The sequence below is a fragment of the Quercus robur genome, chromosome 12, assembly GCF_932294415.1.
Source record: "Quercus robur chromosome 12, dhQueRobu3.1, whole genome shotgun sequence".
NCBI classification, from domain to species: Eukaryota; Viridiplantae; Streptophyta; class Magnoliopsida; order Fagales; family Fagaceae; genus Quercus; species Quercus robur.
In genome coordinates, this window is record NC_065545.1 from 27,800,495 (window position 1) to 27,826,523 (window position 26,029).

General features: G+C 33.4%; 4 protein-coding genes across 8 annotated transcripts; 3 read left to right on the top strand and 1 right to left on the bottom strand.

The window, feature by feature from the left end:
- Positions 1–3,018: 3,018 nt before the first annotated feature.
- Positions 3,019–8,482, top strand: LOC126709729 (myb-related protein 306-like). 4 transcript variants are annotated; one of them, XM_050410061.1, is made up of 8 exons: positions 3,019–3,181; positions 3,794–3,945; positions 4,475–4,526; positions 4,941–4,998; positions 5,467–5,561; positions 5,676–5,779; positions 6,218–6,346; positions 7,122–8,482. In XM_050410061.1, the coding sequence occupies exons 2-8, from the start codon at positions 3,818–3,820 to the stop codon at positions 8,344–8,346; spliced, it is 1,791 nt and encodes a 596-aa protein (XP_050266018.1). In that variant the 5' UTR covers positions 3,019–3,181; positions 3,794–3,817; the 3' UTR covers positions 8,347–8,482. The 4 variants fall into 4 exon arrangements, with proteins under 4 accessions (XP_050266018.1, XP_050266020.1, XP_050266017.1 ...); XM_050410063.1 differs by lacking the exon at positions 3,019–3,181 and adding an exon at positions 3,207–3,311; XM_050410060.1 differs by lacking the exon at positions 3,019–3,181 and adding an exon at positions 3,241–3,353.
- A 5,574-nt stretch (positions 8,483–14,056) lies between these two features.
- Positions 14,057–17,328, top strand: LOC126708840 (bifunctional UDP-glucose 4-epimerase and UDP-xylose 4-epimerase 1). The gene is made up of 9 exons (XM_050408806.1): positions 14,057–14,574; positions 14,771–14,820; positions 14,972–15,107; positions 15,632–15,733; positions 15,887–16,114; positions 16,263–16,344; positions 16,523–16,605; positions 16,688–16,779; positions 17,009–17,328. The coding sequence occupies exons 1-9, from the start codon at positions 14,380–14,382 to the stop codon at positions 17,091–17,093; spliced, it is 1,053 nt and encodes a 350-aa protein (XP_050264763.1). The 5' UTR covers positions 14,057–14,379; the 3' UTR covers positions 17,094–17,328.
- A 793-nt stretch (positions 17,329–18,121) lies between these two features.
- Positions 18,122–19,969, top strand: LOC126708841 (CASP-like protein 4A4). Of its 2 annotated transcripts, none has more exons than XM_050408808.1 (3): positions 18,122–18,709; positions 19,404–19,539; positions 19,641–19,969. In XM_050408808.1, the coding sequence occupies exons 1-3, from the start codon at positions 18,423–18,425 to the stop codon at positions 19,710–19,712; spliced, it is 495 nt and encodes a 164-aa protein (XP_050264765.1). In that variant the 5' UTR covers positions 18,122–18,422; the 3' UTR covers positions 19,713–19,969. The 2 variants fall into 2 exon arrangements, with proteins under 2 accessions (XP_050264765.1, XP_050264764.1); XM_050408807.1 differs by having other exon boundaries at positions 18,134–18,709; positions 19,651–19,969.
- A 1,292-nt stretch (positions 19,970–21,261) lies between these two features.
- LOC126708983 (DEAD-box ATP-dependent RNA helicase 47, mitochondrial) lies at positions 21,262–24,335 on the bottom strand. Its single transcript, XM_050409043.1, has 2 exons — positions 24,197–24,335; positions 21,262–23,302 (listed from the first exon to the last, which is right to left on the bottom strand). The coding sequence occupies exon 2, from the start codon at positions 23,176–23,178 to the stop codon at positions 21,502–21,504; it is 1,677 nt and encodes a 558-aa protein (XP_050265000.1). The 5' UTR covers positions 23,179–23,302; positions 24,197–24,335; the 3' UTR covers positions 21,262–21,501.
- Positions 24,336–26,029: the final 1,694 nt, after the last annotated feature.

Below are 26,029 nucleotides of genomic sequence, written 5' to 3' on the forward strand. Positions count from 1 at the left end.
AGGAAATAGCTACGCTCTACTATTCAAATTTCTACCCAAATTCAAAAACTTAAAATAAATAAAATCTTAAATTTCACATGTTACCTATATGTTTCTTTGAAAATTTGAAAACCGGTATGGAACATACATTGCATTTGCATCAAGAACAACAATGAGGAAAAGGAAATAAAATTCTTTCTCCTGACTAATTGAAAATCCCAATATCTTACGCTAGTAGTAAAACTCTTGAGAATTTTCTTCAACTGAATAGGATTTTTTAAATAGTGAGACAAAAAGCATAATAAATTCTAATTTAGTCTTTGTATATTTTTACAATTTGAAAAATGATATATCCACAACATTTTTACAACATTCTTACAATAAATCCTAAGTAGTAGATTGTTACTGGTTGTTATTGTTGAGGCAAAAAAGTAATCTTAGCGTTAAGTTCAAATTTGAACCAATAACAACTAACCACCTATAATTTGTTGTAAAAATGTTGTGGACTTAGCTTCTCTCGTGAAATTGAGATGCATTTAAAATCTAAACACATGACATTACATGATATTTAAACAAACACTTGGCATCAATTATTGCAAAATTTTGGAATTGTGAGAGACCAGACTTGGCTCTCAAAAAGATAGGCTTTGGTACCTCTTTTTCTGGGATTATGTGAAGTTACCACTTATTTTATAAGAAAAATAAGAAAACTATACTAAAAAAATACAAAATATCTTTACAGTTCATATTCTTATTGATTTCAATACATCTTGATAAAAAAGAACTATACATAGCTTTATTTCCTAGTTACAATCTAGTAAAAAAATACAAAGCCTTGTTTCCTAGTTACAATCTATCAAAAGAAAATAAGACACTATATCTACGATCCTAAGATTCTAATGTTCGGGGACAAGGTTACAGAATGGGAAGGTATTAGACACTATTATTCTTAGACAGAGTCTGGTCTTCTAGACTCTAAATGATCATTTAAATACCCTTATAATGACATGCAACATGTTGTACTAATATTCTTACACTTATAATTAGATATTATACAAAAATCATAGATCTGTAGCTCTTCTATATGAAGAAATTAAATCTAATTTTTTTAATTATAAAAAAAATGATTTTTAAAGAAGAATTTCAAATTTGATTTTTAATTAACATAGAGAATGATTTTTGAAGAAAAATTTCAGATCTGATTTTTTAATTAACAAAGAGAATGAATTTTAAAGAGAATTTTCATATCTGATTTTTTTAATTAAAAAGCAGAATGAACTTCAAAGAAAATTTTCAAATCTGATTTTTTAATTAAACAACAAAATGAATTTTAAAGAGAATTTTTAAATCTGATTTTTTTAATTAAAAAACAGAATGAATTTTAAAGAGAATTTTCAAATTTGATTTTTTAATTAAACAACAGAATGAAAGAGAGTTTTAGTTCTAAATTTTTAGTTAACAAAGAGAATGAATTTTAAAGAGAATTTTCAAATCTGATTTTTTTTTTAATTAAAAAACAGAATGAACTTCAAAGAGAAATTCCAAATCTGATTTTTTAATTAAACAACAGAATGAATTTTAAAGAGAATTTTCAAATCTGATTTTTTTAATTAAACAACTGAATGAATTTTAAAGAGTAATTTCAAATCTGATTTTTTTAATTAAAAAATAAATAGAATGAATTTTGACTTTAGTGGTATTTTGGTAATTTTGATAATTGGGTGGGTTGGGGTTTATCCATAATAATTGGGTTGGGTTGGGTTGGGTTGGATTTGGGTTAGAAGCAATTAGTTAAATGGGTTTTAAATGGGTAAATGGATTTTATATGCCCAACCCAATTATGCCCACCCCATACTCACCCAAACCCACCCATTTGCCACCCCTACCTCAGAGACAACCTCGTTTCCATTTGTCTGGTATGGAAACCGGCTGGAATATTGAAATAAGAAAAAGCATAGTCTTAAAAAGCATCCAATATTCTATCAAAGACTTTCACTTATATGCAACATGTCACTCATTAATTAATCAACATAGATATGAATTATGATATGCTAGCTAGCTAAAATGATAAATTTATTTAGGGTCTGTTTGGAATGGAGGAGAGTAGAGGAGAGGTGACTTTTCCTCCTCTCCCTCCGTCTAAACATAGAATTAGTAGATAACCTTTTTCTTTCTAACAGCTAGTGTTCCTATCCTTTCCTTAGTTCAATATTCCAAAAAAAACAGATGAAAATGCAAAGGGAGATAGAGAGATGAAATTGTAGCATAACTCTAACTCTATGTTAAATTATATATATATATATATATATCTCGCTCTCAATCATAAAAGCAATGTTCGTGTCCCATTGATTTAGCACCACATTGCTTATGATTGAGAATGAGCAAATATACAAGAGTTTATTGGTAGATTTCATTTTAGAGTGAGTGTACTAATTTTTGGTTTACCTATAAACTTTATCAACCCTTCTTTCTTACTTATTTTGCCAAAAATATATATTCATAATTTTTATTTATTTTTCTATCATTTAAACATTGAATATTATTATTTTCCCCATCAATTCCATTATTCAAGATCAATCAAACAACCTGATCAAGTTCAAGGCAATCTCTTTCTCAAAAAAAAAAAAGTTCAAGGCAATCTTCCTGTTATCATCCTGGCTAGGCCCAAAAATCTTACTCTCAAAATGTTTCAGTTGATGAGCCTAACTGTGGAAGTGTCATCACGTGAGCCGCGCAGGCCCTAGTCCATTTGCGTAAATAAAACAAAAACCCGAGGTGATTTTCGCAAACAATCAAAAAGTGATTCTTAAATAAATAAATAAATAAGAACGTTTTTTTCTCAAAACCGTTTATGACGCCAGCCGTGACATAACCCCCACCGTTAGATTTTGATCCCATTGAGTAGAGTAGTGTAGTAGTGAGTGTGAGCAGACTTTATTAGTCAGTCCCTTTCGTTTTTTAACTTCCAATGTAAGCTACTTTTCTCTCTCTAGTCTGTACCATTTACAAACAGCATTTAAAAAAGCCCCTCCTCCTCTTCATCAAACACAAACACAAACACAAACACAAACACAAACAGACACTTTCTTCCAGTCCAATATATATACATAATATAATAGCTCTATACTATCCCACTTTCCACTAATAGCAATACCTTCCCTCGCAAGCTATTGTTTTCTTTAAACGACGTCGCTCCTTTATAGTAATATAACTCATCCTTCTCTCACATTTTCTTCTCTTTTTTTACTACTTTTGTATATTGGTCTTATTGTTGTTATCTCAGCGGTTACACTTTCAGAGTCTCATTTTTAAGAGAGAGAGAGAGAGAGAAAGTAACGCTTTTACAAACTCTCCAAGCTTTTTCTTAATTTGTGGTTCGTTTCCTTTTATGCATTATCATTTTTTTTTTTTCTGTTCACTACTCTGCCCTTTGCTTGTTGATGGTTTTTTTTATAAAAAAAATTTCTTGTTGGTTTGCTCTGTTTGTTTCCCTAGAAAATGTTAGAAAATGAGACTGAATTAAGCTTTAGATTCTAGATTTTGCACAATTTGACCCTTGAGGAAGTCAAATTTCGAAATCAGACTAAAGAAGGTGTAGTTGAAAGTTGAAACGAAGCAAAAATAAAGTTAGTAGCTTTTTAATTCTCATAAATTTTCCCGGGAAAAAAAACCAGAATTTTTTTTGTCAAAAGGAGTGATTTTTTAGGCCTGTGCTGTTTTTTCTTGATGATTTGTTTTGATATTCCTTATCTGCTGCTGGATTTTTGTTTTGTTTTGTGGTTAAGATTTTGCTTAATTTTGGTGAATGTGATAGGATAACTGGTTGAGGAGGGTGATCATGGTGAAGGTTAAGAAGGAGAAGGAGGACCTTGCTGCAGATTCAGCTAAAGAAGTTCGGTTCGCATCATGTTCTTTGTCATCCAATGGCAATTGTGATAGCCCTGTTCAGAGATGTTCTGTTATAGGGTATGTTGTTCTGGCTATGGCTTTTTTTACAATGATTTCTCATTTCTGAATTGGTTATCTAGGTTCTATACATTTGAAGCATAGGATCCATATGGGAATTTGTCACATTTACTGTGTTGAATACTACCAAGTTTATCCTATTAGTGAACATGTCACCTAGCATATTTTGGTAAAGCCACATTGTAGTGGTACCAGCAACAATGGTTATTCCATGTATATGTGAGAGACTGTGATTCATGCACCCATTACCATTAGGCAAGATATCACCTCACTTTTTGGGTCAGTAAAATCTAACCATTACCCTTGCAAGGGGAAAAAAATATTGTAGTACTGTTGGTTCATAGAGATTTTCCACGTGGACTATGTTCTAGCACAGTTGGAATGAAGCAAAGGAGCTTTTAATATGGCCATCAGGGTGTTGTAAGACAATAGGAACAATAGGCATGCAAAGCAGATAATGCCAACAACCCTAATTTATGAGTAAAACAGTTTCAATTTTATATTGATATAAGCTGTCATGTTATTGAAGGAGACCAACTGGTCCAACCAGACGTTCAAGGAGAGGCTGGTCAGAAAAAGAGGTCAGTCAATCAAAGGAAACTCTAGTTTATTATTCTATTTTTATATGCAAAATGAATAGTTAGAGGTTACCAATAGCTATATAAACTTTGTACTATGACTTGGAGAGTATTGAATTAGCACTGATACTACTTCTTGGAGGAACTATAATGCAAAACTAGCTTGTTCATACTAAATTGCTGGTATTTTGGAAGCCAACAAGCCACAGTATTGAATCATTTAACATTTAGTTTCCTTGGTTTTTTCCTTGAATTTCTCTTGAAATATAGTTTCATCTCTTGGAATTTTAAAAAATAAAAATGGTATTACATAGTTTTATTGAGTGCACATTCTCCCAACATTGGCCTAAGCTATCTCTGGAATTTGTGGCTGTAAAAGTTTTCTAACTTAAATACAACATGACTTTTGATGGGCAGGATAATCTTCTAAGTGCATTAGTCAAAAAGTACAATGGGAAGAAGTGGAAGCAAATAGGTATTGGCATGACATGTTTTTCCCTTGCTTTCAACTTTGTGCTTGTATTAAGTGGCATATCTATTTGTTTTCTGATGTCAACCATAGTCTTTTATCTTTGAAGAGGATGTTTTAAGAGCTAGTCATGACCCTCATTCATCTGGCTTCAGTTGCTTTGATCTGTTCTTTAGTTGGAATGCTCAAAATATTAGTGGCACTAGCACTTCATCAATACTCCTGCTAAAATCGTTTGTTGCATTATTAGATAAATGGAATGAGGCATGAGAGCTACCCTCAAATGGGGGAAAAAAAAAAAAAATATATATATATATATATATAAATTTCCTCATTAATTTTCAGTTTGCATGAATTTCCTTGATTGTCATTATTATCATAAGGCATCATTGGATAGTATACAACAGAAGTAATATAAGTTGTTAATTGCCTTATTCAAAGCTCCTCATTTAATTATTTACATTTCCTGTACAGCTGCACATATACCTGGGCGGACAGATGTTCAGTGCTTACATCACTGGCAAAAGGTTTTGAATCCTGAAGTTGTCAAGGGATCTTGGACAAAGGAGGTATGAATCATATACTGCTACTTGTTTTGGTAGCCAGAAGAATACTGCATGTGCTCATTTTTTATATCATTGATATGTTATCACCCCCCACGGATTTCATCTTGAGATTTTCAGGAAGATGATTGTATAATCAAGTTTGTGAAAAATTATGGTTGCAAGCGATGGTCTCTTATTGCAAAGAGCTTACCTGGTCGCATAGGCAAGCAATGTCGAGAGAGGTAGGTTCTGTAGATATCTAATTAGTGCATCAATTATGGGAGGCCATGCTAATTGAATGGCACATGTCCTGTTTGTTTGTTTCACATCGTTACTGTCATGTGCAATTTGTTAGTTTTCCTTTATGAGAATAGAAACTTCAGTACAATAGAACTCGCTTCAGTCTTGAGGCAGCTCAATGGGCTGAGACCTTCATATTTATCCACCTATATTTTAGCAATCCACTATTTATGCATGTTATGTTGTGATGTGTGTCAGTTGAGGGTTTTGTGCGTGTGTGTGTTATTGGTAAGTTACATGTGCACCTAGTGGGTTTTGAACCAATGACCTCATCCTCCACCTTACCCTAACAAGGGGAGGAGGTGCCATTTGAGCTAGAGCTCACTGGCTATATCTGTTTAGAGGATTATGAAGCTTGTAAATTGTAATTTATTTTCCAGGTGGTTCAATCATTTAGATCCAGCTATAAACAAAGATGCATGGACAGAAGAGGAGGAGTCAGTTATTGCTTATTACCACCATAAATATGGTAACAAGTGGGCACAAATAGCAAGGTTTCTACCTGGAAGGTATGTATCTGAGATCAATGTACTGCAATAGATCACTTACAATAGAGTACTAACATTCTTGGAATACACACATTATCATTGCAAAGAATTTACTGTTGAAAGATACCCTTTGAGATTGACCAATTCTGTCTTTTGTAGCTTCAATAAAGTAAATTCTTTTGGATATATTTTTATAACAAAGGGAAAAAAATGCAGCTTATATTAGTTCTTTTAGTCTTTAAAATTAAGTGGCAGAATTCTTCTTTGGATTGAGTTATTGTGGCCAGGTGTTCACTAGTTAGTCAGTTTTGGTGGTAGTGTAGCACAATCTAATCCAAAATTTTCGCCCAATTGAGCGCATCGAGCATATTTTTTCACAGTAGCAGGATAACCTTTACTTTCTTTGCCATGACAGTTTTACGGATCCTAAAAATATGGCAAATAGTGCAGAAAGAAAGTAATAAACTGGAAAAGATATTTTCTGGGTAGGGACCATTACATAATGAATTCCACCTTCCTAACTTGCACCAAGCTTTAAAACATTGTTATAATTTTGGTGTTCATTGTTTTATTGTTTGAACCTTGAATAACTAAATGTGCATTACTTAGGTATTTGTGGGTTAATTTAACATTCCCTTGTTGAATTGAAAAATGACAAAATTACTGCACTTATGTATGCATTTGTACCATCACATCGGTTAATATGTTTGCTTGCAATTATCAAATAGCGAGATGGAGGCCTTCTATTGGATATATCATAATCTTCTCATAATTCATTGATGTCGAGAATTGGCAGGACTGATAATGCGATTAAGAATCATTGGAATTGCTCAATGAAGAAGAAACTGGATTCATACTCAACTGATGGTTGTGACACGACATGTGAAAATATGTCTCCTGATTTCAGCAGTCCTGAAACAAAATCTACATCTCCTGATTTCTGCAGTACTAGTACAAAACATGAATGCACGAAGGTTAAAGTAGAGAAACTGAATTTCAATAAAATGTTCTCTCTCAATCACAGCATGGAGTTGGAGCACAATGTTGACACTTGTTCTACAGATTTGGTTCTTGGAAATGCTTATAGAGGAGAAATTCATTTAATGGAAAAAAGAGGGGAACCTGAACTGGTAGATCCACTAAATGGGACACAAAGTAACCACAAAGGTGCTGCTGCAAGTGGTATCACCACTAGATCATACATACACAATGTTAGCCATGATGAAACAGATGGGCCCTTGGTAGCCAATTTTTTGGATGTTTTCTTGGATGCATCCACTTACACCAAACAAAATCATATTCCTGTTGCTCACAAAATACTTGAAACTCCTAAGAGTTTAAGGGAATATACTTCAGGTGTTATGAATTCAAGAATGGCCAATGGATCTGGCAATCCATGTTCAACTTCCTTAACATTGGGACTTGGTGAGCACATGGGTCAAGTTGGCAAGAAAAACCAAGTCCATAGGGTTTTGCGACATGCAGTGGATAGAAATCATGCTTACTTGCCGTCAGAGTCACCTCTGGTGAATGATTTGGTTAATGCTGTAGAAGATAGTGGTGGATCACCAAGCACATATGTTCATTTTAGGCATCCAAACACTCCATTTTGCTATTCTACTCCAACATACCTTGGACAAAGTATGTATGCTAATGGTAGCAGTCCAGAATCTACATTAAGAAATTCGGCCATGACCTTCAAAAATACTCCTTCTATAATAAGGAAGAGAACTTCAAGAAAGACTGGTAATGCCAACCTTCCTGATGTTACCTGCACGCCAGAGAGCACAGTCACATCTATTTGTGATAGACAATATGTCAATAGTACAGACTTCCTAAACACAAAGCGGGGTTTCCTCTCTTTCTTTGATGAAACTGAAACATCAGTTGCTGTTAAATCTCTGGAAAGATGCCTGGAATATGCATTTGACTTGGAAAAGGAATCAGTTGCTGTTAAATGTGGCAAATCTGTTTCTGCAAGCATATCTCCTAATATTGATATCTGTGCAAATACAATGTAGATATCTTGAAATGATTGAGTTGTAATTAACCTTCTTTTTAGATTTCTTACCCATCTTTTTTGGCTATGAAATCGAGCATAAAACTTGTATTACAGAGATATACTTACATTACCATAGTGCATAAGATTTGATTGCATATGAGATTCCCAATTTGGTAGGCATGTTGAATTACATTTTCATAGGCATGCTTGAGAATGAGAGATGACATTTACATATATTTTAGCTCTTAAATTGGTGCCTTTGTCTTCTTACTAGCCCTACATTTATATGACAGAAAAACCAAAACTTTTGGAGATTTGATTGGTGTGAAATGGAGATCCCTATTTTTTAAGTTGATCATCCTATCTTCTGGTTCTATAAGTGTCCTTTATGATTAAATCGAAAAAGAATTGTGTCATGATGCAATTGGTCTCTTTTCTTTGTAGAGATTCTGTATATTCTATCAAAGCTACGACAGGCTTGTGAACTGCATTCAATGGATAGTAACGGATATGGAGTGGTGTTTTATTGCATTTGCTCTTCTCTATTCTATGAAACTGGGCATTTATCCACAAAGTGTCACCTGAAACTACTGTTATCTTCTTTTATTATAATAATCTTTTGGACAGAATTGCCTACTACTACTACTACTACTATTATTATTTGTTTTGTTTTGTGGGCTAACATAGTCATTTCTGTGTATTTGATAAAATCAGGATTGGTTGAAATGTATTTTATTGAGCATATGTTAGACCCAATAGTGGATAGTGATTACAACATGTTAATATAAACAACATTGGGTTCTTTTGTTGCAACTTATAATTAACATTATGTATTTTATTTTAATATGTCTTTGTCTGGTCATAAACAACTCTTAATGGGATGAGTTTGGATTTACACACATGAAAATTAAGGTCCCTATCATCTACTTGTCAAAGTTTAATTTGGTTTGGCACATTAAAAACCAATACATCATGGTACTCTCTTACACATATATATTCACGTCATATATTGTGTTGGTGGATGGCACTATGTGCGGAGAGAATAGCAAGTAAATAGTAGTAGTTCACTCTCCACACTACACGCACAGTACTATTCTAACTGCTCCGGCAACCTTGCCCTCTTGCCTTTGTTCTCATGAAGGGCTCATCATCTTTATCATAAGGTGTGTCATGGTGTGTCATGATGAAAAACTTGAACTAAGATCCGCTTTGGTTATGTGGATCTTAGTTCAAGTTTTTCATCATTGCCTTATTATACAATCAAAGTTAAAGTAAATTAATTTGTTTGCTAAGTTATATTGATTTCCCAAAAGAGTAAAGGTAATTTTAAAAGATATATATGTGCCTGCAGCATCATAGTGAAATTTAGGAGTTGCTCCTTATTCTGCACTCTTAGATGACACTGACTTTTGTTTTGTACTAATGTATAAATGTAAGAGGTAACATCAACAGTATCAAAGCTCATAAGCCTGTATTAAATGAAAGCAGGTTTGACAGATTAACTTCAAAGAAACAGTGGACCTTATTGGTATGCAAGAGCTGGTCGTGGAGGTGATAGTGCATGCAGAACTGGTTGCTATGCTTAACTCTACGATCTATGCTTTTTAATATTTAGGATTATTGGTTGATGACATTAGGCATGACTCATGAGGCTGAGTATTTGAGGGAGATTTGTTTTATAAGCACGTTTAAATTTTGTAATCGAGCTGCCCATGCTTTAGCCATGGAGGCTCAGTTGATAGAGGGGCCTCAGGTGTGGTTAGAGGATTTCCCTCCCTCTCTTTTACCCATTGTAAACAACGACATTTCTATATGAATAATGAGACTGCTGTTTTCTACTAGGAAAGAAAAGTCTTTTCTCCTTTAATTATATCGAGGCTGCTGTTTTATACTGGAAAAGAAAAGTCCTTCCCCTTTTGATATATTGAGGCTGCAAATTTGTTTCTTGAGTCTCAAAGCAGGCAGGGATATCATAGATGCCAACACTGCCAAGTTGACCAGTGCTTGCACATATGATGCTAAAGTATCCATTTGGAAACAGTTTTTTTAACTGAAACCAAAATTTTTTTGCGGTAGAAAATAGGTTAAAAAATAAGCTGAATACTAAATAGTACCGTGGGATGCACAAATAATATCAAAAAATGCAATAGGACCCATAAATAATAGCAAAAATATACTAAAAATGTAGATAAGCTGAATTTTTTAGCTCATCCCAAATAGATGCTAAATATGGTATATGCTGTGCTACTAATGCTAGTGTGGTTTTATAAAGCTAAATGGGATATGCTGTGCTACTAGTGCTAGTGTGGCTTTATAAAAGCTAGATGGGACTTTGACTGTACTATATCTTCTTAGAATCTATGTTGATTGGAATTTTTTTTTTAAAATGTTAATTTTGTTGCGTACATCCCTAGTCTCTACCCACAACTTTGGAAATTGTGTTCAAAACCCCATATAATCTTAAAATAGTGAAATCGTATCTTGAAAACATGATTGCATAATTTAATTAAAATCGTGTTTTGAACCCACGATTTCAATTGACGTAGTGCACACATATTGTACAAACTAGTGTATAATTAACAGTGCTCTTTAAAATATATATATATATATATATATACTAATGTGTGTGTACCCCATCAAGCATAGCAGTCCTCACGCGACCTGTCTTTGTATCTCATAGTTCTAAATGTTTTGATTCTTGCATTATGTATGTATCTGAAGTTTGGATGGAATACATGATTGTCTGTACAGTCTTTTTATATCTATCTTATCCCTTTCATTTTGAATGTGATTGTAATCTCCTTTTCCTTGAGTCAGTAGGCTGCATATTATCCTTATCCTTGACACAGTCAGATTTCCTTATCCTAAGCACAGTCAGATTTCGGTGGTGGTGTGATTTAGGGTATGTTTGATACACTGAATGTAGATTACATTAGGAATAGTAATCTTTATTACTGGGAATAGAAGACATTGTAATGGAATAAATATTACTATTCATAAGTTTCGTTGTTTCATATGAAAAGCTTGTAAAAGATGATGTATAAGGAAACTTTATATTTTTGAAAATATATTAATTTTAAAACCTATTATATATACTAAGGAATAGCTATTACATCCATTTTAAAGAGGCGTAGTTATTCTTTAATTTAAAGAATAGTCATTCTAATGTAATAACTAATCCATGTAATAAAGATGCAACTAAATGACCGAATTGCTATTACACATGAATAACTATTCCATTACAAGAGCTATTATAGCATACCAAACGTACCCTTAGTTTACCCCCCTGTTTTGAACACCCCATGGGGTAGTCCTTTATAGTTTATTCCAATACCACCTTAGAGTACTGGCTTTTACCACGCTTGATACATTTCTTGTGAATGATTTTCCTGCATTTATAGTTTATTCCAATACCACCTTAGAGTACTGGCTTTTACCACGCTTGATACATTTCTTGTGAATGATTTTTCTGCATTTAAGTCTCCGTCCCATTGTCAAAAGTTTTATAACTTAACTCATATTTTGATATTTCCAATATTCACGGTTCAAATTTCCTTACCCTCAATAATCGAATTATTAAAAATAAAGAAGATTACTTCCACATTCCTAAGATCCAATAGGATCCTAAATGAATTATTAATTGGCAAAATCGATCTCGTAAGCCCTCATGAATTCCAATTATATATGATTATCTCTATCTTATCTCTCTCTCTCTCTCTCTCTCTCTTTTGCAGGTCATAATCATAAATGCGGAATAATCTACCATTGATGAGAGACCTCGGATTGAAAATAACATTGTAAATTACACAATGAAGTGAAAGGTGCCGTTGATATCTAGAATCTACATCAGGAATTAAATTATAGGAAAGCCGCTACAAAACAACCTAAAACTCATAGTTAAAGTCGCCACTATTAGTTAGCACTAGAAGATTAACGAAAAGATGCTCTTTGATTTATTTTTTCACTGTTTGGAGAAGGCAATTCAAACGTTATTGATGGAATCACTCTTGGTAATTGTCAATAGTTGTGTAAATTTCTTCTTGTAACAAATTTTTTTCATTGTAATAAGAACTTGCCGAACATGTCGGTGAGAGTTTTTAGCACAACTTAAAAAATAGGCCATCTTTTCCAAGGGATTTTGTGATGTAGAAAAAAAAAAAAAAAAAAAAAAAAAAAAAGACTGATGCAATATTATTATGCCCCTATTTTACTTTCTGATTTTGATTTCATGAACTCCTTTATTTTGCTCAGCTGATTGGACTGTTCAAATTGATCCAAGTGTTACCGACTACAGGTACTCAAGTACACATTGAAGGAACAACATTATACTAAATTTCAACTACACATAATTTTGTTTCTTTCTTTCCTTTTTTTTCAACATTACACCAGATTATTAGATTGCATTTTTTTTTTCCGCATGTTTTTTCTGCTTATGAAGATGTTCTTTTCTTTTGATTATAGAGCTTGGCTTGTGTTCAGTTTTTAATGAACACACATTAAAAAACCAACTCATGTCCAATAGGACCCACATCTAAATTTATAGAATAATCACAATGTCAGCCTCGCTTAACTCTTCCATAATTTTAAACGTTTAAAAATTGGATTGTTTTTAATTATTGAATTGGGATTTTCGTTTAGCTATGCCTTCAATTGTTTTTTTGGATAATTTTTAAATATTAATTATAAGACTGCAAATGTTATGAGTGTTTTGAAATTATGTAATAATAATTATTAATTTAGTTATAATGTCTAAATAAAATTATATATTTTATAAGTTTATAATCAAAATAGTGTATCAACTTTTAAGTTTTAACTAATACAAAAATAAATTTTATCCGGACATTCATATTTTGTCACACCTCAAAAAAAAAAAAAAAAATTGTCACACATGGTTTATGAATGCGTAATTATGTGAACTCACAACCTTTTAATTTGCATATGGTTCTCAAACAATTCATAATATTAATTAGTATAAAAACTAAATAAAAATAACGACATTAAAAACTACTAAACCAATATAGTGAATAAAGTAAACAACTATCACATTACTTATTATATTATAACCACAAAGTAAATGAACTTTTCAATCTCCTAATTTATGTGAAAGTTTATGGACACAATTTTTAAGCCTCTTTCTAATGTGAATAACAAAGAACGGTGGAGAAAAAATAGCAAGTATATGTGAAAATAATTGTTCACCAATTACAGTCAACCATATCAGCAAGTTATGAATTATCATTTACTAAAAAAAAAAAGTTATGAGTTATCAAAAGAAAAAAAAATATATCATCAAGTTATAATACTTGTGAACAAAATATGTGGATAAAAGAAGTTGATTTATAAATTCTATTCCCACCTTTTTAAAACACATGAAAAAAAAAAAAAGGTAAAAAAAAAAAAAAAAAAAAGGACAATCTCAACTTTTTTTTTTTTTTTGAGCAGAAGGACAATCTCAACTTGATTAAGATATTTTCTTTTAGGATTCTCTGTTAACACTTTGTCCATTTATTTTATTTTAAATATAGAAGGATTGAATTTAGATTCTCACCCAAAAAAAAAAAATATTCATTTTAAAAATCTAATTTCATGGGATTTGGCAATAATTAGGAGAGGAAGCTAATCAATGACAGCAACATTATGGGGAATTGACAGATGTCTCTCCCTAACCATTTTGGCTTTAAAATTTGACGTGTGACGGTGTCACCTCCTTTTCCTACGGTAACGGTATCACAGTCATCCTCACCTGATAATTGAACGCGCGATTCCGATTTTGACAGATCCGGAAAGAAATTAATGGAAAGCGCGCCAACAAAACAAACCAAAATTCGATACCACAACCACAACTAACCAAAATAAATAAATAAAAACACTGATTCACAATTCCATTTATATATATTTCTCTCTCTCTTTTTCTATTTCTGACTCACTACCCTTTCTATTTTTCTTTTACACTTGCATTCATATTTCACTCTCTCTTTCTCTCTCTAAATTCTCATTCCAGACAAATCCCTTCTCTCTCTAAAAAAGAATTTCTTTGTAGTTCGAGTTGAAAATGACTTTCTCGGAAAAGACGATTCTGGTTACCGGAGGAGCCGGTTTCATTGGCTCTCACACTGTGGTTCAGCTTCTCAATGAAGGCTTTAGGGTTTCGATCATCGACAATCTTGATAATTCCGTCACCGAAGCTGTTGATAGGGTCCGTGATTTGGTCGGCCCTAAGCGTTCTCAGAATCTTGAATTCCATCTGGTATCTTCTTCTTTTTGTGTGTGTAAATTTCTGTTTTGTTTGGCTGCCGAGAAAATGAGGGAAGAGAAGGTTATAAATTATAGATTCTTGAATATCTTGAGCAATGCTGGTTTTTTTTTAACAGTTTCTTGGCAACCAAACGGTGGCGTTTGAGGTTTTTGGCTTTTGGTTACATTACATGTTGGTTTGATTGCAGGGTGATCTTAGGAATAAGGAGGACTTGGAGAAGCTCTTTTCTCAAACACAGTATGTTTAATTTCAATTACATTAGCAGTGCTATGAATTTTCACTGTTTTCATTCAATTTTACTGTTAAATATTTTCTGCGGAAACAAACAGAATTATAGACTTTTTAAAGAGTTGGCTTAATTTTGTGCCATTGGCTTTGTTTGAGACAGATTTGATGCTGTGATCCATTTTGCTGGCCTAAAGGCTGTTGGGGAGAGTGTTGCAAACCCTCGCCGTTATTTCGATAACAATTTGATTGGCACTATTAATCTTTATGAGGTTATGGCAAAATATGATTGCAAAAAGGTGCGCCTGCAATTAAATTTGATTTTGTTTCTGAATCTTGCGCTTGTAACAAATGGTTTGGAAGTGAATCAACAATAGTCTGTGTTTTAAAGAATTTTTTGCTGTTGAGTTATGTATTAAATGTTCATTTTAGTTGTATTTGATTTTGCTAAATCTCTGATTCCAGTCTATTTCTTTCAAATCATAACTGCATAAACAATGATTTGTATATGTAGCTGTATATTTGTGGTAGTAACATTGGTGTTTTTGGTGTCTTACTGCTAAATTGTGAAGTTTTTATGTTTGATGTCTAATTCTTTTGTCGCCACAGCCCTTGTAAATCACCCACCATTGTAACTATCAAATCATAAAAAATGTCTAATTATTTGTTTGTCGAAATTAGTTATAGCATTCAAGTTCCAGTTGAATCTTTAACAGAGAATTGTTTAGTCTTAGAATGTGCGCCATTTTTTTATTGATTACATCACATGTTGGCATGCTCTGCCCATTACTGACACAAGTAATGTTATCCTGTGGCCAAATAGATGGTTTTCTCATCATCTGCAACAGTTTATGGTCAACCTGAAAAAATACCCTGTGTTGAGGATTTTGAATTGAAAGCTATGAATCCTTATGGAAGGACCAAGGTATGTATCACTGGGTTCTTAGTAATGTTTTTTTTGGGCATACCACACATAGGATTCGTCTTTGAAGTTGGATAATCCCACTTTCTGTTTCTTGTGTTCATAGGAGTGCAGTTTCTTTTCTTTCCTGACTTTTAATATAATCTATATTTATAGCTTTTCCTTGAAGAAATTGCTCGAGATATTCAGAAGGCAGAGCCAGATTGGAAAATTATATTACTCAGATACTTCAATCCTGTTGGGGCTCATGAGAGTGGTAGAATTGGTGAAGATCCAAAGGGCATCCCAAACAATCTCATGCCATTCATACAGCAAGTAGCTGTTGGCAGATTGCCTGAGCTTAACGTGTATGGTCATGATTATCCCACAAAGGATGGTAGTGCGGTATGTTCTTTATGTATAGTTTTGTATTCCACTTATAATCCTTTATAACCATGGCAGTAGTATTTTACATTCTGTCATTACATAAAATTCGATTAAATTGACAATTTTTTTGTGCTTACAAAATATCAAATGTTTTTGTGTTAAACAGGTCCGAGACTACATCCATGTCATGGACTTAGCTGATGGTCACATTGCTGCTCTTCGGAAGCTTTTTACTAAAGAGGATATAGGTGATCATTCTTCCTTGCATACGTATTTGTATGTCAATGAATTTTCTGTCACCTGTTAACAGTTTATTAGGCATTTATTTAACACGCTCATGCTTTTATCATGGGATTTCTATGAAAATCTTGTTTTAGCATATCTAGGAAGGGTAAAAGTGAATTAAAAGACAGTTTACTCTCTTAGGTTGTACGGCCTACAACTTGGGAACTGGATGTGGTACATCTGTGCTTGAAATGGTGGCTGCATTTGAGAAAGCTTCTGGCAAGGTGACTCTCACATGCCCCTGCAGATATCTCTCTTATGTAATTATTGGGTATATGCTGAAATTTCTCTCATATTATGTTTCAGAAAATCCCCGCCAAACTATGTCCAAGGAGGGCGGGAGATGCTACAGCTGTTTATGCTTCTACAGAGAAAGCTGAGCGAGAACTTGGTTGGAAGTATGTTGTTATTCTATTCTTTTTTTTATATTTTAAAAGTACATTACATTGATATTATATCATGTTTCTATTGATGCAACTTTCACTATGAGATGGATCCTTTATAACATACCTGATTGTACTATAGTAACCATGCTAAGGCTGTGTTTACGTAGCTGACAACAGGGCTTATAATGTTTATCTCTGTCTCTTAGCTTGTTCTTACAGCCACTTTTGTGCCTTTTTACAGGGCGAAATATGGTATTGCAGAGATGTGCAGAGACCAATGGAATTGGGCAAGCAAAAATCCGTGGGGATACCAGTCCAAGCCTTGAATGGCATGCTTAAGGGCGTAATAAGCAAATTGTAGAAATTCTTTAGATGACATTCTAGCAAAACCGCATCCCACAATTTATTGAGCTACATGCCTTGCCATCTCAAAAAATAAAGAATTCAACTGTATCAACTTCTCTATATTTCTGCCAATGTTGAGGATAAACTTCATTTTAGCAAACAGATAGGAAATTCAAATTTTTTTAATGAAATTGATGCTGTATGATCTTTCATCAATTTTCCTAGACTCTTTAAGTTTTATAAATTGATCTGAGAAACTAAATGCTTCAGTGAAATACTTCAAACCAGATGCTAATTGTTTTTAGAGATGGTAGAGCTCTGCTCAGAGTTCTGTCATTGTGTTGACAGCATGAATCAACAATACTATGTTACACAACCGTTCTCACACACAATTTCACAACTTGTTCCCACACACAATTTCACAACTTGTGGACTTGTACAATCGTGAGTGGTTGGCAAAAAGTTATGAAATTAGGCGTGTGATTGGGGTATATCTCTAGAATTATTCTCTTAGCTTCTGTCCACTACCAAAACCTCATCAGCATTCGGTCCCAGTTGCTGACCATGGAGGTTGAATTTCACACTCAAAAATAAGCTTCTTGGTAATGATGCAAATCACATAGCAAAACCTCTCATCTCATCTTATGCCGTATTGTTTGGGGAAGTAGGTAGCTGAATGCATCCAAAAATTGTGCGTGCAAATTGCGTAACAAACTACAAAGCTGACATGCCAGGTCTCTTTTTTCCACGCAAGTTTGGATAAACCTACCCTTTTATATTTCTTGTTAGTATAATGCTCTTGCAGGAAACCGATGGATTAGGATGATGACGAAGCATGGATAAACTTCGTTAAAATAATAATAATGTTGAGTAGAATATTGAGTGCAAGAAGTTTCTGGCTCACATTACAATATAAACGAGAAATTAAAGTTGACCAAAGAAAGTCGACATGAAAAACTTCTCTTTCCAATCCATAACCTGCCTCCTTTTTAAATCAAGCAGTGATTTGGCGATCCCATCCCATCTCTAGCATGCTTATGTAAGCTAGCATTGGCAGAAGCAGTCTTTTCTTGCTTATGTGTCTTCTTCTGTTTAGAATTTTCAGAGCTTGTTTCTAAAAAAATTGTTAACTTTATATTTTCTTATTAACCTTGGACAGTGACCATTGACCATAATAACAAGCTGCTTTCCTTGAAGTTAAGTAAATGGTTATCAATCTACCCATTTTTGGGAGAACAAAGCTCTAACATAAATCAAATTTAGAGAGTAGTCCCCGAAATCATCAGAAGCAAAGAAAAAAGAAGAATATAATGAAGAAAGAAAGTGATGTGTTAGTGATTGATTGTAGATCAATGGCCGGTGTTTCACCTATGGCAGCTAGTTCTCTTGCCCAACAGCCATTCCCAACACCATCGCCGTTCACTTTCTCAATTGCCTCTGCCAGGTCGAACACTAGACCTTCTATCCATCTTTGCTCTCTCATCCTTCGGTTCTCGGCACTTATTTTCTCCTTTGTATGCGCTCTCTCACTGGCCACATCAACACCAAAGAAACAAGGCAGAGCACCTTCTAACTTCAATGAGTACCCAGAATTAATGTAAGCTCAAATGACTAAACTTCCTTAGTGAGAGAGAGGCAGCTTTTCATTTAATTCTCGTTGTGTGTATTGGTGTATTTGGGGAGTTGGGACTTGGATGCCAATTTGATCTATGGTTAGGCAAAAGCCTACTTCCTAAGGATTATTTTCACAAAACTTGGGTCCAGTGTCTAGTAGTACTGGACTTGTCAAAATGATGACACATATCCAAAGTGAACACGTGTCATTATCTTGATGTGTTCAGTGCAACTAGACACTAGACCTAAACCAAGTCCATTTTCACAAGGCCAAACTTTTTTGAAAGTTAACACTTTCTAATCAAAATCAAATATATGTAATATTTGGTCCAATCCAACGTCCAATTAGATCCTTGTTTTCTGATCGATGTTGAATTATGTGTAGAATTGTAAAACAGAAACGATTCCAGTATAAAGTACCATATTGGGTGATAGATTTTGAGGTTAGTGATTAACATCCTACTACCTTACATCTAGCACATCGATTGCAAAACCAAGTACAATAATAACACCTTTTTTATTACAAGAATCAAGCTGTCCTACTCACAAGAAAACGATCAGGCTACCATATAAGCTCGCCGTTACTTCACTTGGTGAACCCCACTATAACAGTGCATAGGAATATCTTTGCTATAATAGTACAAGTTAATATTATTTCATTGATTATCTCTATGTAGGTACTGCTTTATTGTAAACATATTTACTTTCATCTACTCGGATTTCCAACTTTTCAAAGGTGTCTGTGACATTACCTATAGAGGCATTCTCATCCCAGATATGATCTCAGACTACATTAGCTTCATCCTCGATCAGGTAGTTGGAATGTTTTCAATTAAGAAAAGTTTCTTCCAATAATGTAAATATCCATTTTCTTGGCATAAAATATCTCCCTGAGAAGGCTGATTCATTGGTAGCATTTGACAGTTGGTGGGTTACCTTCTCATTTCGTCATCCTCAGTAGCAATACCAGCTATTCAACGCATTAAGCACACTGCATCACTCTCGAAGGCAACCATCATTGCCATCAGTATGTCCTTTGTAACTTTCCTTGCAATTGCCACTTGCGGTCTCTTGTCAGGCTACAAGCTTTGTAAGAGGATCATCTGGTGATGCTTCAGGTTGCTTGTGCAAATATTATATAACCTGATCAGCTTCTCAAGCAACTTCTTCTTACTTATGTTGTAATGTTAATCAACTATGATACTTCTCCAATAAAATAGCTTCCAATACAATTGAATGCTGATTCGTCATTGTCTCATCGTCCAAGAAATTGCTATAATTATCGACGTATTGTTTGTCATTCATTCAAATCAATTTAATTAAAAAAGAAAAATGAAAGATCTAGAAAAATAAAAAAAAATAAAAAATTCACATTACCTTTCAAAAATAATCTAGGTCATCTCAGGGTAAACAGCAAGTTAAAAACTTATCTTTCAACTAGGAAGTTCAGAACATAGTTATCAGTATTATACGATACGCGATGCGTATCATATCATGTGTAAAAAGTTCCGTATCTTATTGGCATATCGTAAGTACTGATGAATCGTACGATTTAGTGTGCATATCGTATGAATCGTATCGTATCATAAAATCGTACGTATCGTACGATACATAGACAAATGCTTTAAAATAATATTTTTTGTTAAAATTTGTACTTTTATTTTATTTGAATCTAACAAGTTGTTAGACTTGTTTTTAACACACAATTATGAGTTTACTTAATTTTGCCTAGTAAAATAACATATTTATAAGTTTTTTCCCCTCTCTTCTACAATTGGACTATACAGTACACACTTATCTTTCACTTTAATATTAAAATTTTTTTTTTAATTTTTTTTATCATTATTGTTATAAGTCCAAGAAACTAGAATACCACCAACAAAAAAAAAAAAAAACTATAAAAAATTATTAAAATAAAAAGAACAAGAAGATATAGTAAATATTAATGACGAATGACGATGAAGAAAATTTTAATAAAGAAATAAATTTGCAAAATTATAAATACGATGATAGCGTTGACTTAGATGGGGTTGACTAGGTAATTTGATGAATATGATGAAAATAAATTATTATTTTTGGGTCATTTGTAATATATTATCACTTTTGAATTTAAGTAATTTGAATATGTATGTTATGAACAAATGCTAGTTTGATTTATTTAGTTAGCTTGTTAAATTTTATTACATAAGTGATGAATAAATTAGTTATTAGTTAAATATATTCAAAATTTATAATGAATATACCATTTATATATGTATATATATAATTTTTTATAAATTTTATTAAGTGTTTGTGTATCTTACGATACACGATACAAAAAAATTAAAAATTGATTCACGATACGATTCACGTTTTGACAACTATGGTTCAAAATGTGCTAAACAAGTTATATGGTAACTTCTATGTTATGACAGTCAAACAGTGACCAGAATCTGATTCTAGTGTATTTTTAGGAAATAGCAGAGACAAAATTCAAAGTTGGAACCACCTGCTATGATATCATAATAAATTATCACTTATTCCAAAAGCTTAAACTATTAGAAAATGGCAAACTAATCATTTAATCATTATTCTAACAATTTTTTGTCTGAACCAATGGTATTCAATAAGTCATTATAAAATTCAAGTTCCACACAAAATTGTAAATTATATGGAGCTTCTCTGTTTAGTGGATTAATCTTGCAACTAGCAACTGATACAAGAATGGACTACCCCCTAGATTTTAGTGAGAGAGTGATTCAAGGAGAGGGTATGCTAAAGATGTAAAATGTATTGTCACCTTACAACTGGATTTTTCGATTCTTCAGTGACAACAAGCTGGCTCTCTTTGAACTCACAAGCTGGAATGGGAATTCCAAGCTGCTTCTGCAGCTTTTTCACGACAAAAACTTCTGGCTCTTCACACATGGTCACCACAGTACCCTTCCTGCCAAGCCGACCTGTCCGGCCAGCTCGATGTGCATAATGAATGGAATCTGTGGGTAAGTCCAAATTAACCACAAGATCACATTCTGCCACATCTAAACCCCTCGCTGAAAGTTCATTTGTCACCAAAACCCTCACCTCCCCATTCTTGAATTTTTTTAAAATTGTAGATCTACCAAGCTTTCCAAGATCCCCATGTAGCTCGGCAGCATTCATCCCACGTGCCTCTAGCTTGAAGACAGCATCCTTCAGCTGCTTAGTGTGGTTCATGAAAGCTATTACAGACTTGGCATCAAGCGCATGTACACATCTTCGCAATGTATCAACCTTGTGCTGTAACTTTGTGACACAATAGTAGTGTTTCAAGGAGGGCGGTAGGCTTTCCACAGTTGCCTGAGCCTGCAAATTTGAATTTGAACTTGAACTGGAAGTAGGCTCGGTCAAATTAACTGGACCAGAGGGAAGGATGGATTCAAGTGGGATGACCTTTTTGGCTTGGACAAGAAGTGGGTCACGCCCCCAGCTCCTAGCTGCCCTTATTACTGAGAATGGCACAGTTGCAGACACCATGATGGTCTGACGCTCAGCCCGTTGGGCAAGTGGGCTTTTTGGTGCATGAGGATCTGCACCTGATCTCCTACCCACATGTTCCAGTATCCGGTGCATGTCCTCTCGAAAATTAAATGAAAGTAGCTCATCCACTTCATCTAAGACCAGGAAACGACACCCATGGGTGTGAAGCTTTCCAGCTGCACTGATCTCCGCAATCCGACCTGGTGTACCAACAATAATGGCTGGCTTGTTTTTCTTGAGAGCTTCTTCCTGCCTTGATCGATTTGCACCCCCTACAAGCTGTTGAACCACTTTTTTGTTTATAGGTCCCAAAATCTTCTCAAACTCCCTTACTATTTGCATGCCCAGCTCCCTAGAGGGAGCCACAATTACTGCTTCTATCTCCATTTTCTTCACAGATTTGCTATTATCATCAGAAGGTTTCTTCCCCAGTGGGCCTACTTCAGAGAGTATAGGAACAAGATATGCTAATGTTTTTCCAGAACCAGTGTAAGACTGAATCACAACATCGTGATTCTTAAGTATGGTAGGAATTGCTGTAGACTGTACATCAGTAGGAACCGCAAAGCCCTCAGTTGCTAACCTCTCAATTAATGGAGGTGGGAGGCCAAGCTCGGAAAATGACTTTGCTGAAAATGGAGCAGACTCGATTCCAAGCAACTTTTTTGTCCCAACTACCTTGATTCCCTTGCTTCCAACTGCGTTGTGCTTTCTGTTAGGAACTTCAACAGGAGAACTCATCTGCTTAGGTTTTTTGGTATTGTTCTTGTCTGTTGCTTCAAATTCACTCTTGAACCCAAGGTTCGTAAGAGTGAGGGGCCCATGGTCCCGCTCAACTCTACTTAGAAAACGTATACTTCTGTGTAACCAAGCTGTCCTAGACACATGTGATAACTTTTGGAAAGGAAATGACTCTCCAACAAGGAGCAACCGGGATGCAGCTAATGTTGGCATCCTTTGTAAATTTTTCCTAATCAGTGATTATTTTTCCTGTATGCAATAGCTTATCCCAGCAGCATATGAAAATCAATGGCTGCTAATAGCCTTTGAACCTAAACAGAGACTAGAACCCCTCAAGCTGCAATTTTAAATGGATAACAGCAAATACAAAGGAGTCAAAAGCACATACAAAATACACTGAAAAGGTTGTAAGATATGAATACCAATTAAAAAGAAATATATTCCCATCAATTAAGTTCAATAAAGAAATGAAAAATTAAGTAATAGGCACTAATAACTCAATATTTCAGCTCTCATGTTCAACCTCGAAATTCACAAATGTAGAGCAGCTAGAGCAGACAATGCTAATCATGTTCATTACAAATATATAAACCAAAAGTTTCCATGAAATTACAATCCTCTTATAACAACAGAATCAGGCTACCATATATTCATTATTTTAACAAAGTAATTACATCATCATTTTTTCAATGTGTAACTTTCAGGGCTTAATCTCTTAAAACACTCAACACCCAGTTTGTGGAGCTCATGCAAAACGCACATTTTACAACTTGATAAAACTTATCATTCACTATATAGTTTCTTATTATGCAAATTTTACAACTTGATAAAACTTATCGTTCACTATATAGTTTCTTATTATGACCATTATAATTACAATGAAATATCTTATAATTTAACACTTGAAACCAAACAAAACCCATTTCCACACTGATTGAGGCATTTTGTCGAACAATGGCTGCACCAACTAACAGAAACTTTGTATTTCGATGAAGAAAAGAACTGGGGGTGGAAGTGAAACTTAGCCATACAAACAATAAGGCCCTGTTTGGTTTCCAAAAAAAAGAAACTATGAAATATTCAAATTATGAATTTCGTTTTTCCATAGCAACGAAGTAGTCAGATAAAAGTAGATAACATAGTAGGACTAAACTTGTTGGTACAATTAAGAAGCAAGATTATCATACTTCAATAACTACAAAGAGAGAGAAAAGTGAAGTGAGAAACAAACCTACGACGTTGTTAGAAGCTCAAGTAAATTCTCATTGTTGCTTTCGTTGTTGTTGTGGCCGAAGTTTGCAGATCGTAGAGCAGAGCCCAGCTGAGCGTCGAGTATCAAAGGGTTGGCAAATTGGTTTCCCTTATTTATATACACCACAAACAGATTGAAAGGTACGACGTCGTTTTTAAATAAATAAATAAACAAAAAGAAATTAAAAAAATTAAAGATTAAAGATAAAAGATAAAAGAACATATTTCAAAATGGCCCCCCAAAAAAATAAGTTGTTTTAAAAAAATGAGACCAAAAAAAAAAAAATGTAAATTTGTAGCAAGTAAAACTTGTATATATAACTTGGAAAGAAAACTGATGTAAATTCTCAAGAATTTGATTGGCAATTAGACGACCATAATTTGTTGAAAAACATTGTCAATCAAAACAAATAAAGTGTTATAAGTAGCAAACAAGTAACGCATTAAGAAAGGAAAATTACACTTTAAATCCTATAATTTACAAGATATCAAATTAAAGTTTGTAATTTTATGTTACAAATTAAACTTTATAGTTTAGGAGAGATTTCAAATTAGTCTGCCATATTTTTTTTTTTTTATACTAAAAAGTAAACCCTAAAAAGAGAGAGAGAGAACTAAAATGAATTTAAAATTTTATAGTTTAATTTATAACAGGGGCAAACTACGTTGATATGTGAGGGGCCAAAACCCCCCACAAAATTGTTTAAAAATGGTCTAAAACTGTCAAATTTGAAAACTTGAGCTATTTTTTAAGGAAGTCTTTTGCCTTGACTATTGGAATCCTCTGACATAGTGACATGTTAGAGCAACTACATCAGTAGTTACATAATCTTGCAAAATAGAAAAAATAAGTTATTTTACACATTTTTATCAAAAAAACACCCACATCAGTAAGTGTAAAATTGTACATAAATTCCCATCTTGATATATTTACCTTTTCAATTCCCCAGCTTCCATATGTAATATGTTGCTCAAAATTCCCATCTTTTCAAACTTCTCTTCCACTAGTACTAACAGTTGTTCAAGCTTCCACCAGTGTGCTATATACTAACACCTCACAGTATTTAGGTCCTTTATTTTCCTTAAAAGAGTCTTGAACTTCTTTGAAACTTAGCAAAAATGACTTAAAATCTCCAGAGGTACTAAATTCTTATTCATTTTTTTTTCTTTTCTTTTTTCAGTTCTATGTATTTATTTATCCTATGGTTCATGGTTTTCTTTTCCTTCAATTTATTAAAGCAATTGGTAGGCTTTGTTCAGAATTTCATTTTGATTTCTATTCTACTCCAACAACCAGATTTGGAAGTCATCTTCGCTTTTTATATATAGTTTCATATTGGCTTATAATGATTTTGTTATATTTAATTTAATTTATACTGTCTACTTGGAGATATTGTCAAGTGTTGTTATATTCTACCACTGATTTATAAGTTATGAAACTATAAGATCTAATTTTTTATCAAAGAAAAAAATAACAGTCTAATTTGAAACATCCTTATAAGGTTTAATTTGTAACTTATAAAATTATTAGGTTTAATTTGAAGCCCTTCCTAAATTATAGGAGAGTTTAATTTTATTTTATTTTCCCCCAAGAAATAAAAACGTTATTTTCTATTTGACAATTTTGCTGTCCTGAATTTGATATATTTTTAACTTTTTATTTTTAGTTTGAATAGATAAATAGTGAGAGGGGAAGAGAGGTTGTAAGTTGTAACCATTTTTTTTTTTAGGGAATTGTTAGTTGTAACTTGTAACTTGTAACTACATAGTTGAACCCCTTACCTATTTAGTTTTTAGAATTATAAAAGTGACA

Bases quoted from the DNA above. Each gene is read 5' to 3' on its own strand.
- LOC126708841 (XM_050408807.1), top strand. From the start codon at position 18,423: ATGAAGAAAGAAAGTGATGTGTTAGTGATTGATTGTAGATCAATGGCC. The intron at 18,710-19,403 runs GTAAGCTCAAAT...ATCTCTATGTAG, and splicing joins AATGAGTACCCAGAATTAAT to GTACTGCTTTATTGTAAACA. The intron at 19,540-19,650 runs GTAGTTGGAATG...AGCATTTGACAG, and splicing joins TTAGCTTCATCCTCGATCAG to TTGGTGGGTTACCTTCTCAT.
- LOC126709729 (XM_050410061.1), top strand. From the start codon at position 3,818: ATGGTGAAGGTTAAGAAGGAGAAGGAGGACCTTGCTGCAGATTCAGCT. The intron at 4,999-5,466 runs GTATTGGCATGA...TTTCCTGTACAG, and splicing joins GAAGAAGTGGAAGCAAATAG to CTGCACATATACCTGGGCGG. The intron at 6,347-7,121 runs GTATGTATCTGA...GAGAATTGGCAG, and splicing joins GCAAGGTTTCTACCTGGAAG to GACTGATAATGCGATTAAGA.
- LOC126708840 (XM_050408806.1), top strand. From the start codon at position 14,380: ATGACTTTCTCGGAAAAGACGATTCTGGTTACCGGAGGAGCCGGTTTC. The intron at 16,115-16,262 runs GTATGTTCTTTA...TGTGTTAAACAG, and splicing joins CCACAAAGGATGGTAGTGCG to GTCCGAGACTACATCCATGT. The intron at 16,606-16,687 runs GTGACTCTCACA...ATTATGTTTCAG, and splicing joins TTGAGAAAGCTTCTGGCAAG to AAAATCCCCGCCAAACTATG.
- LOC126708983 (XM_050409043.1), bottom strand. From the start codon at position 23,178: ATGCCAACATTAGCTGCATCCCGGTTGCTCCTTGTTGGAGAGTCATTT.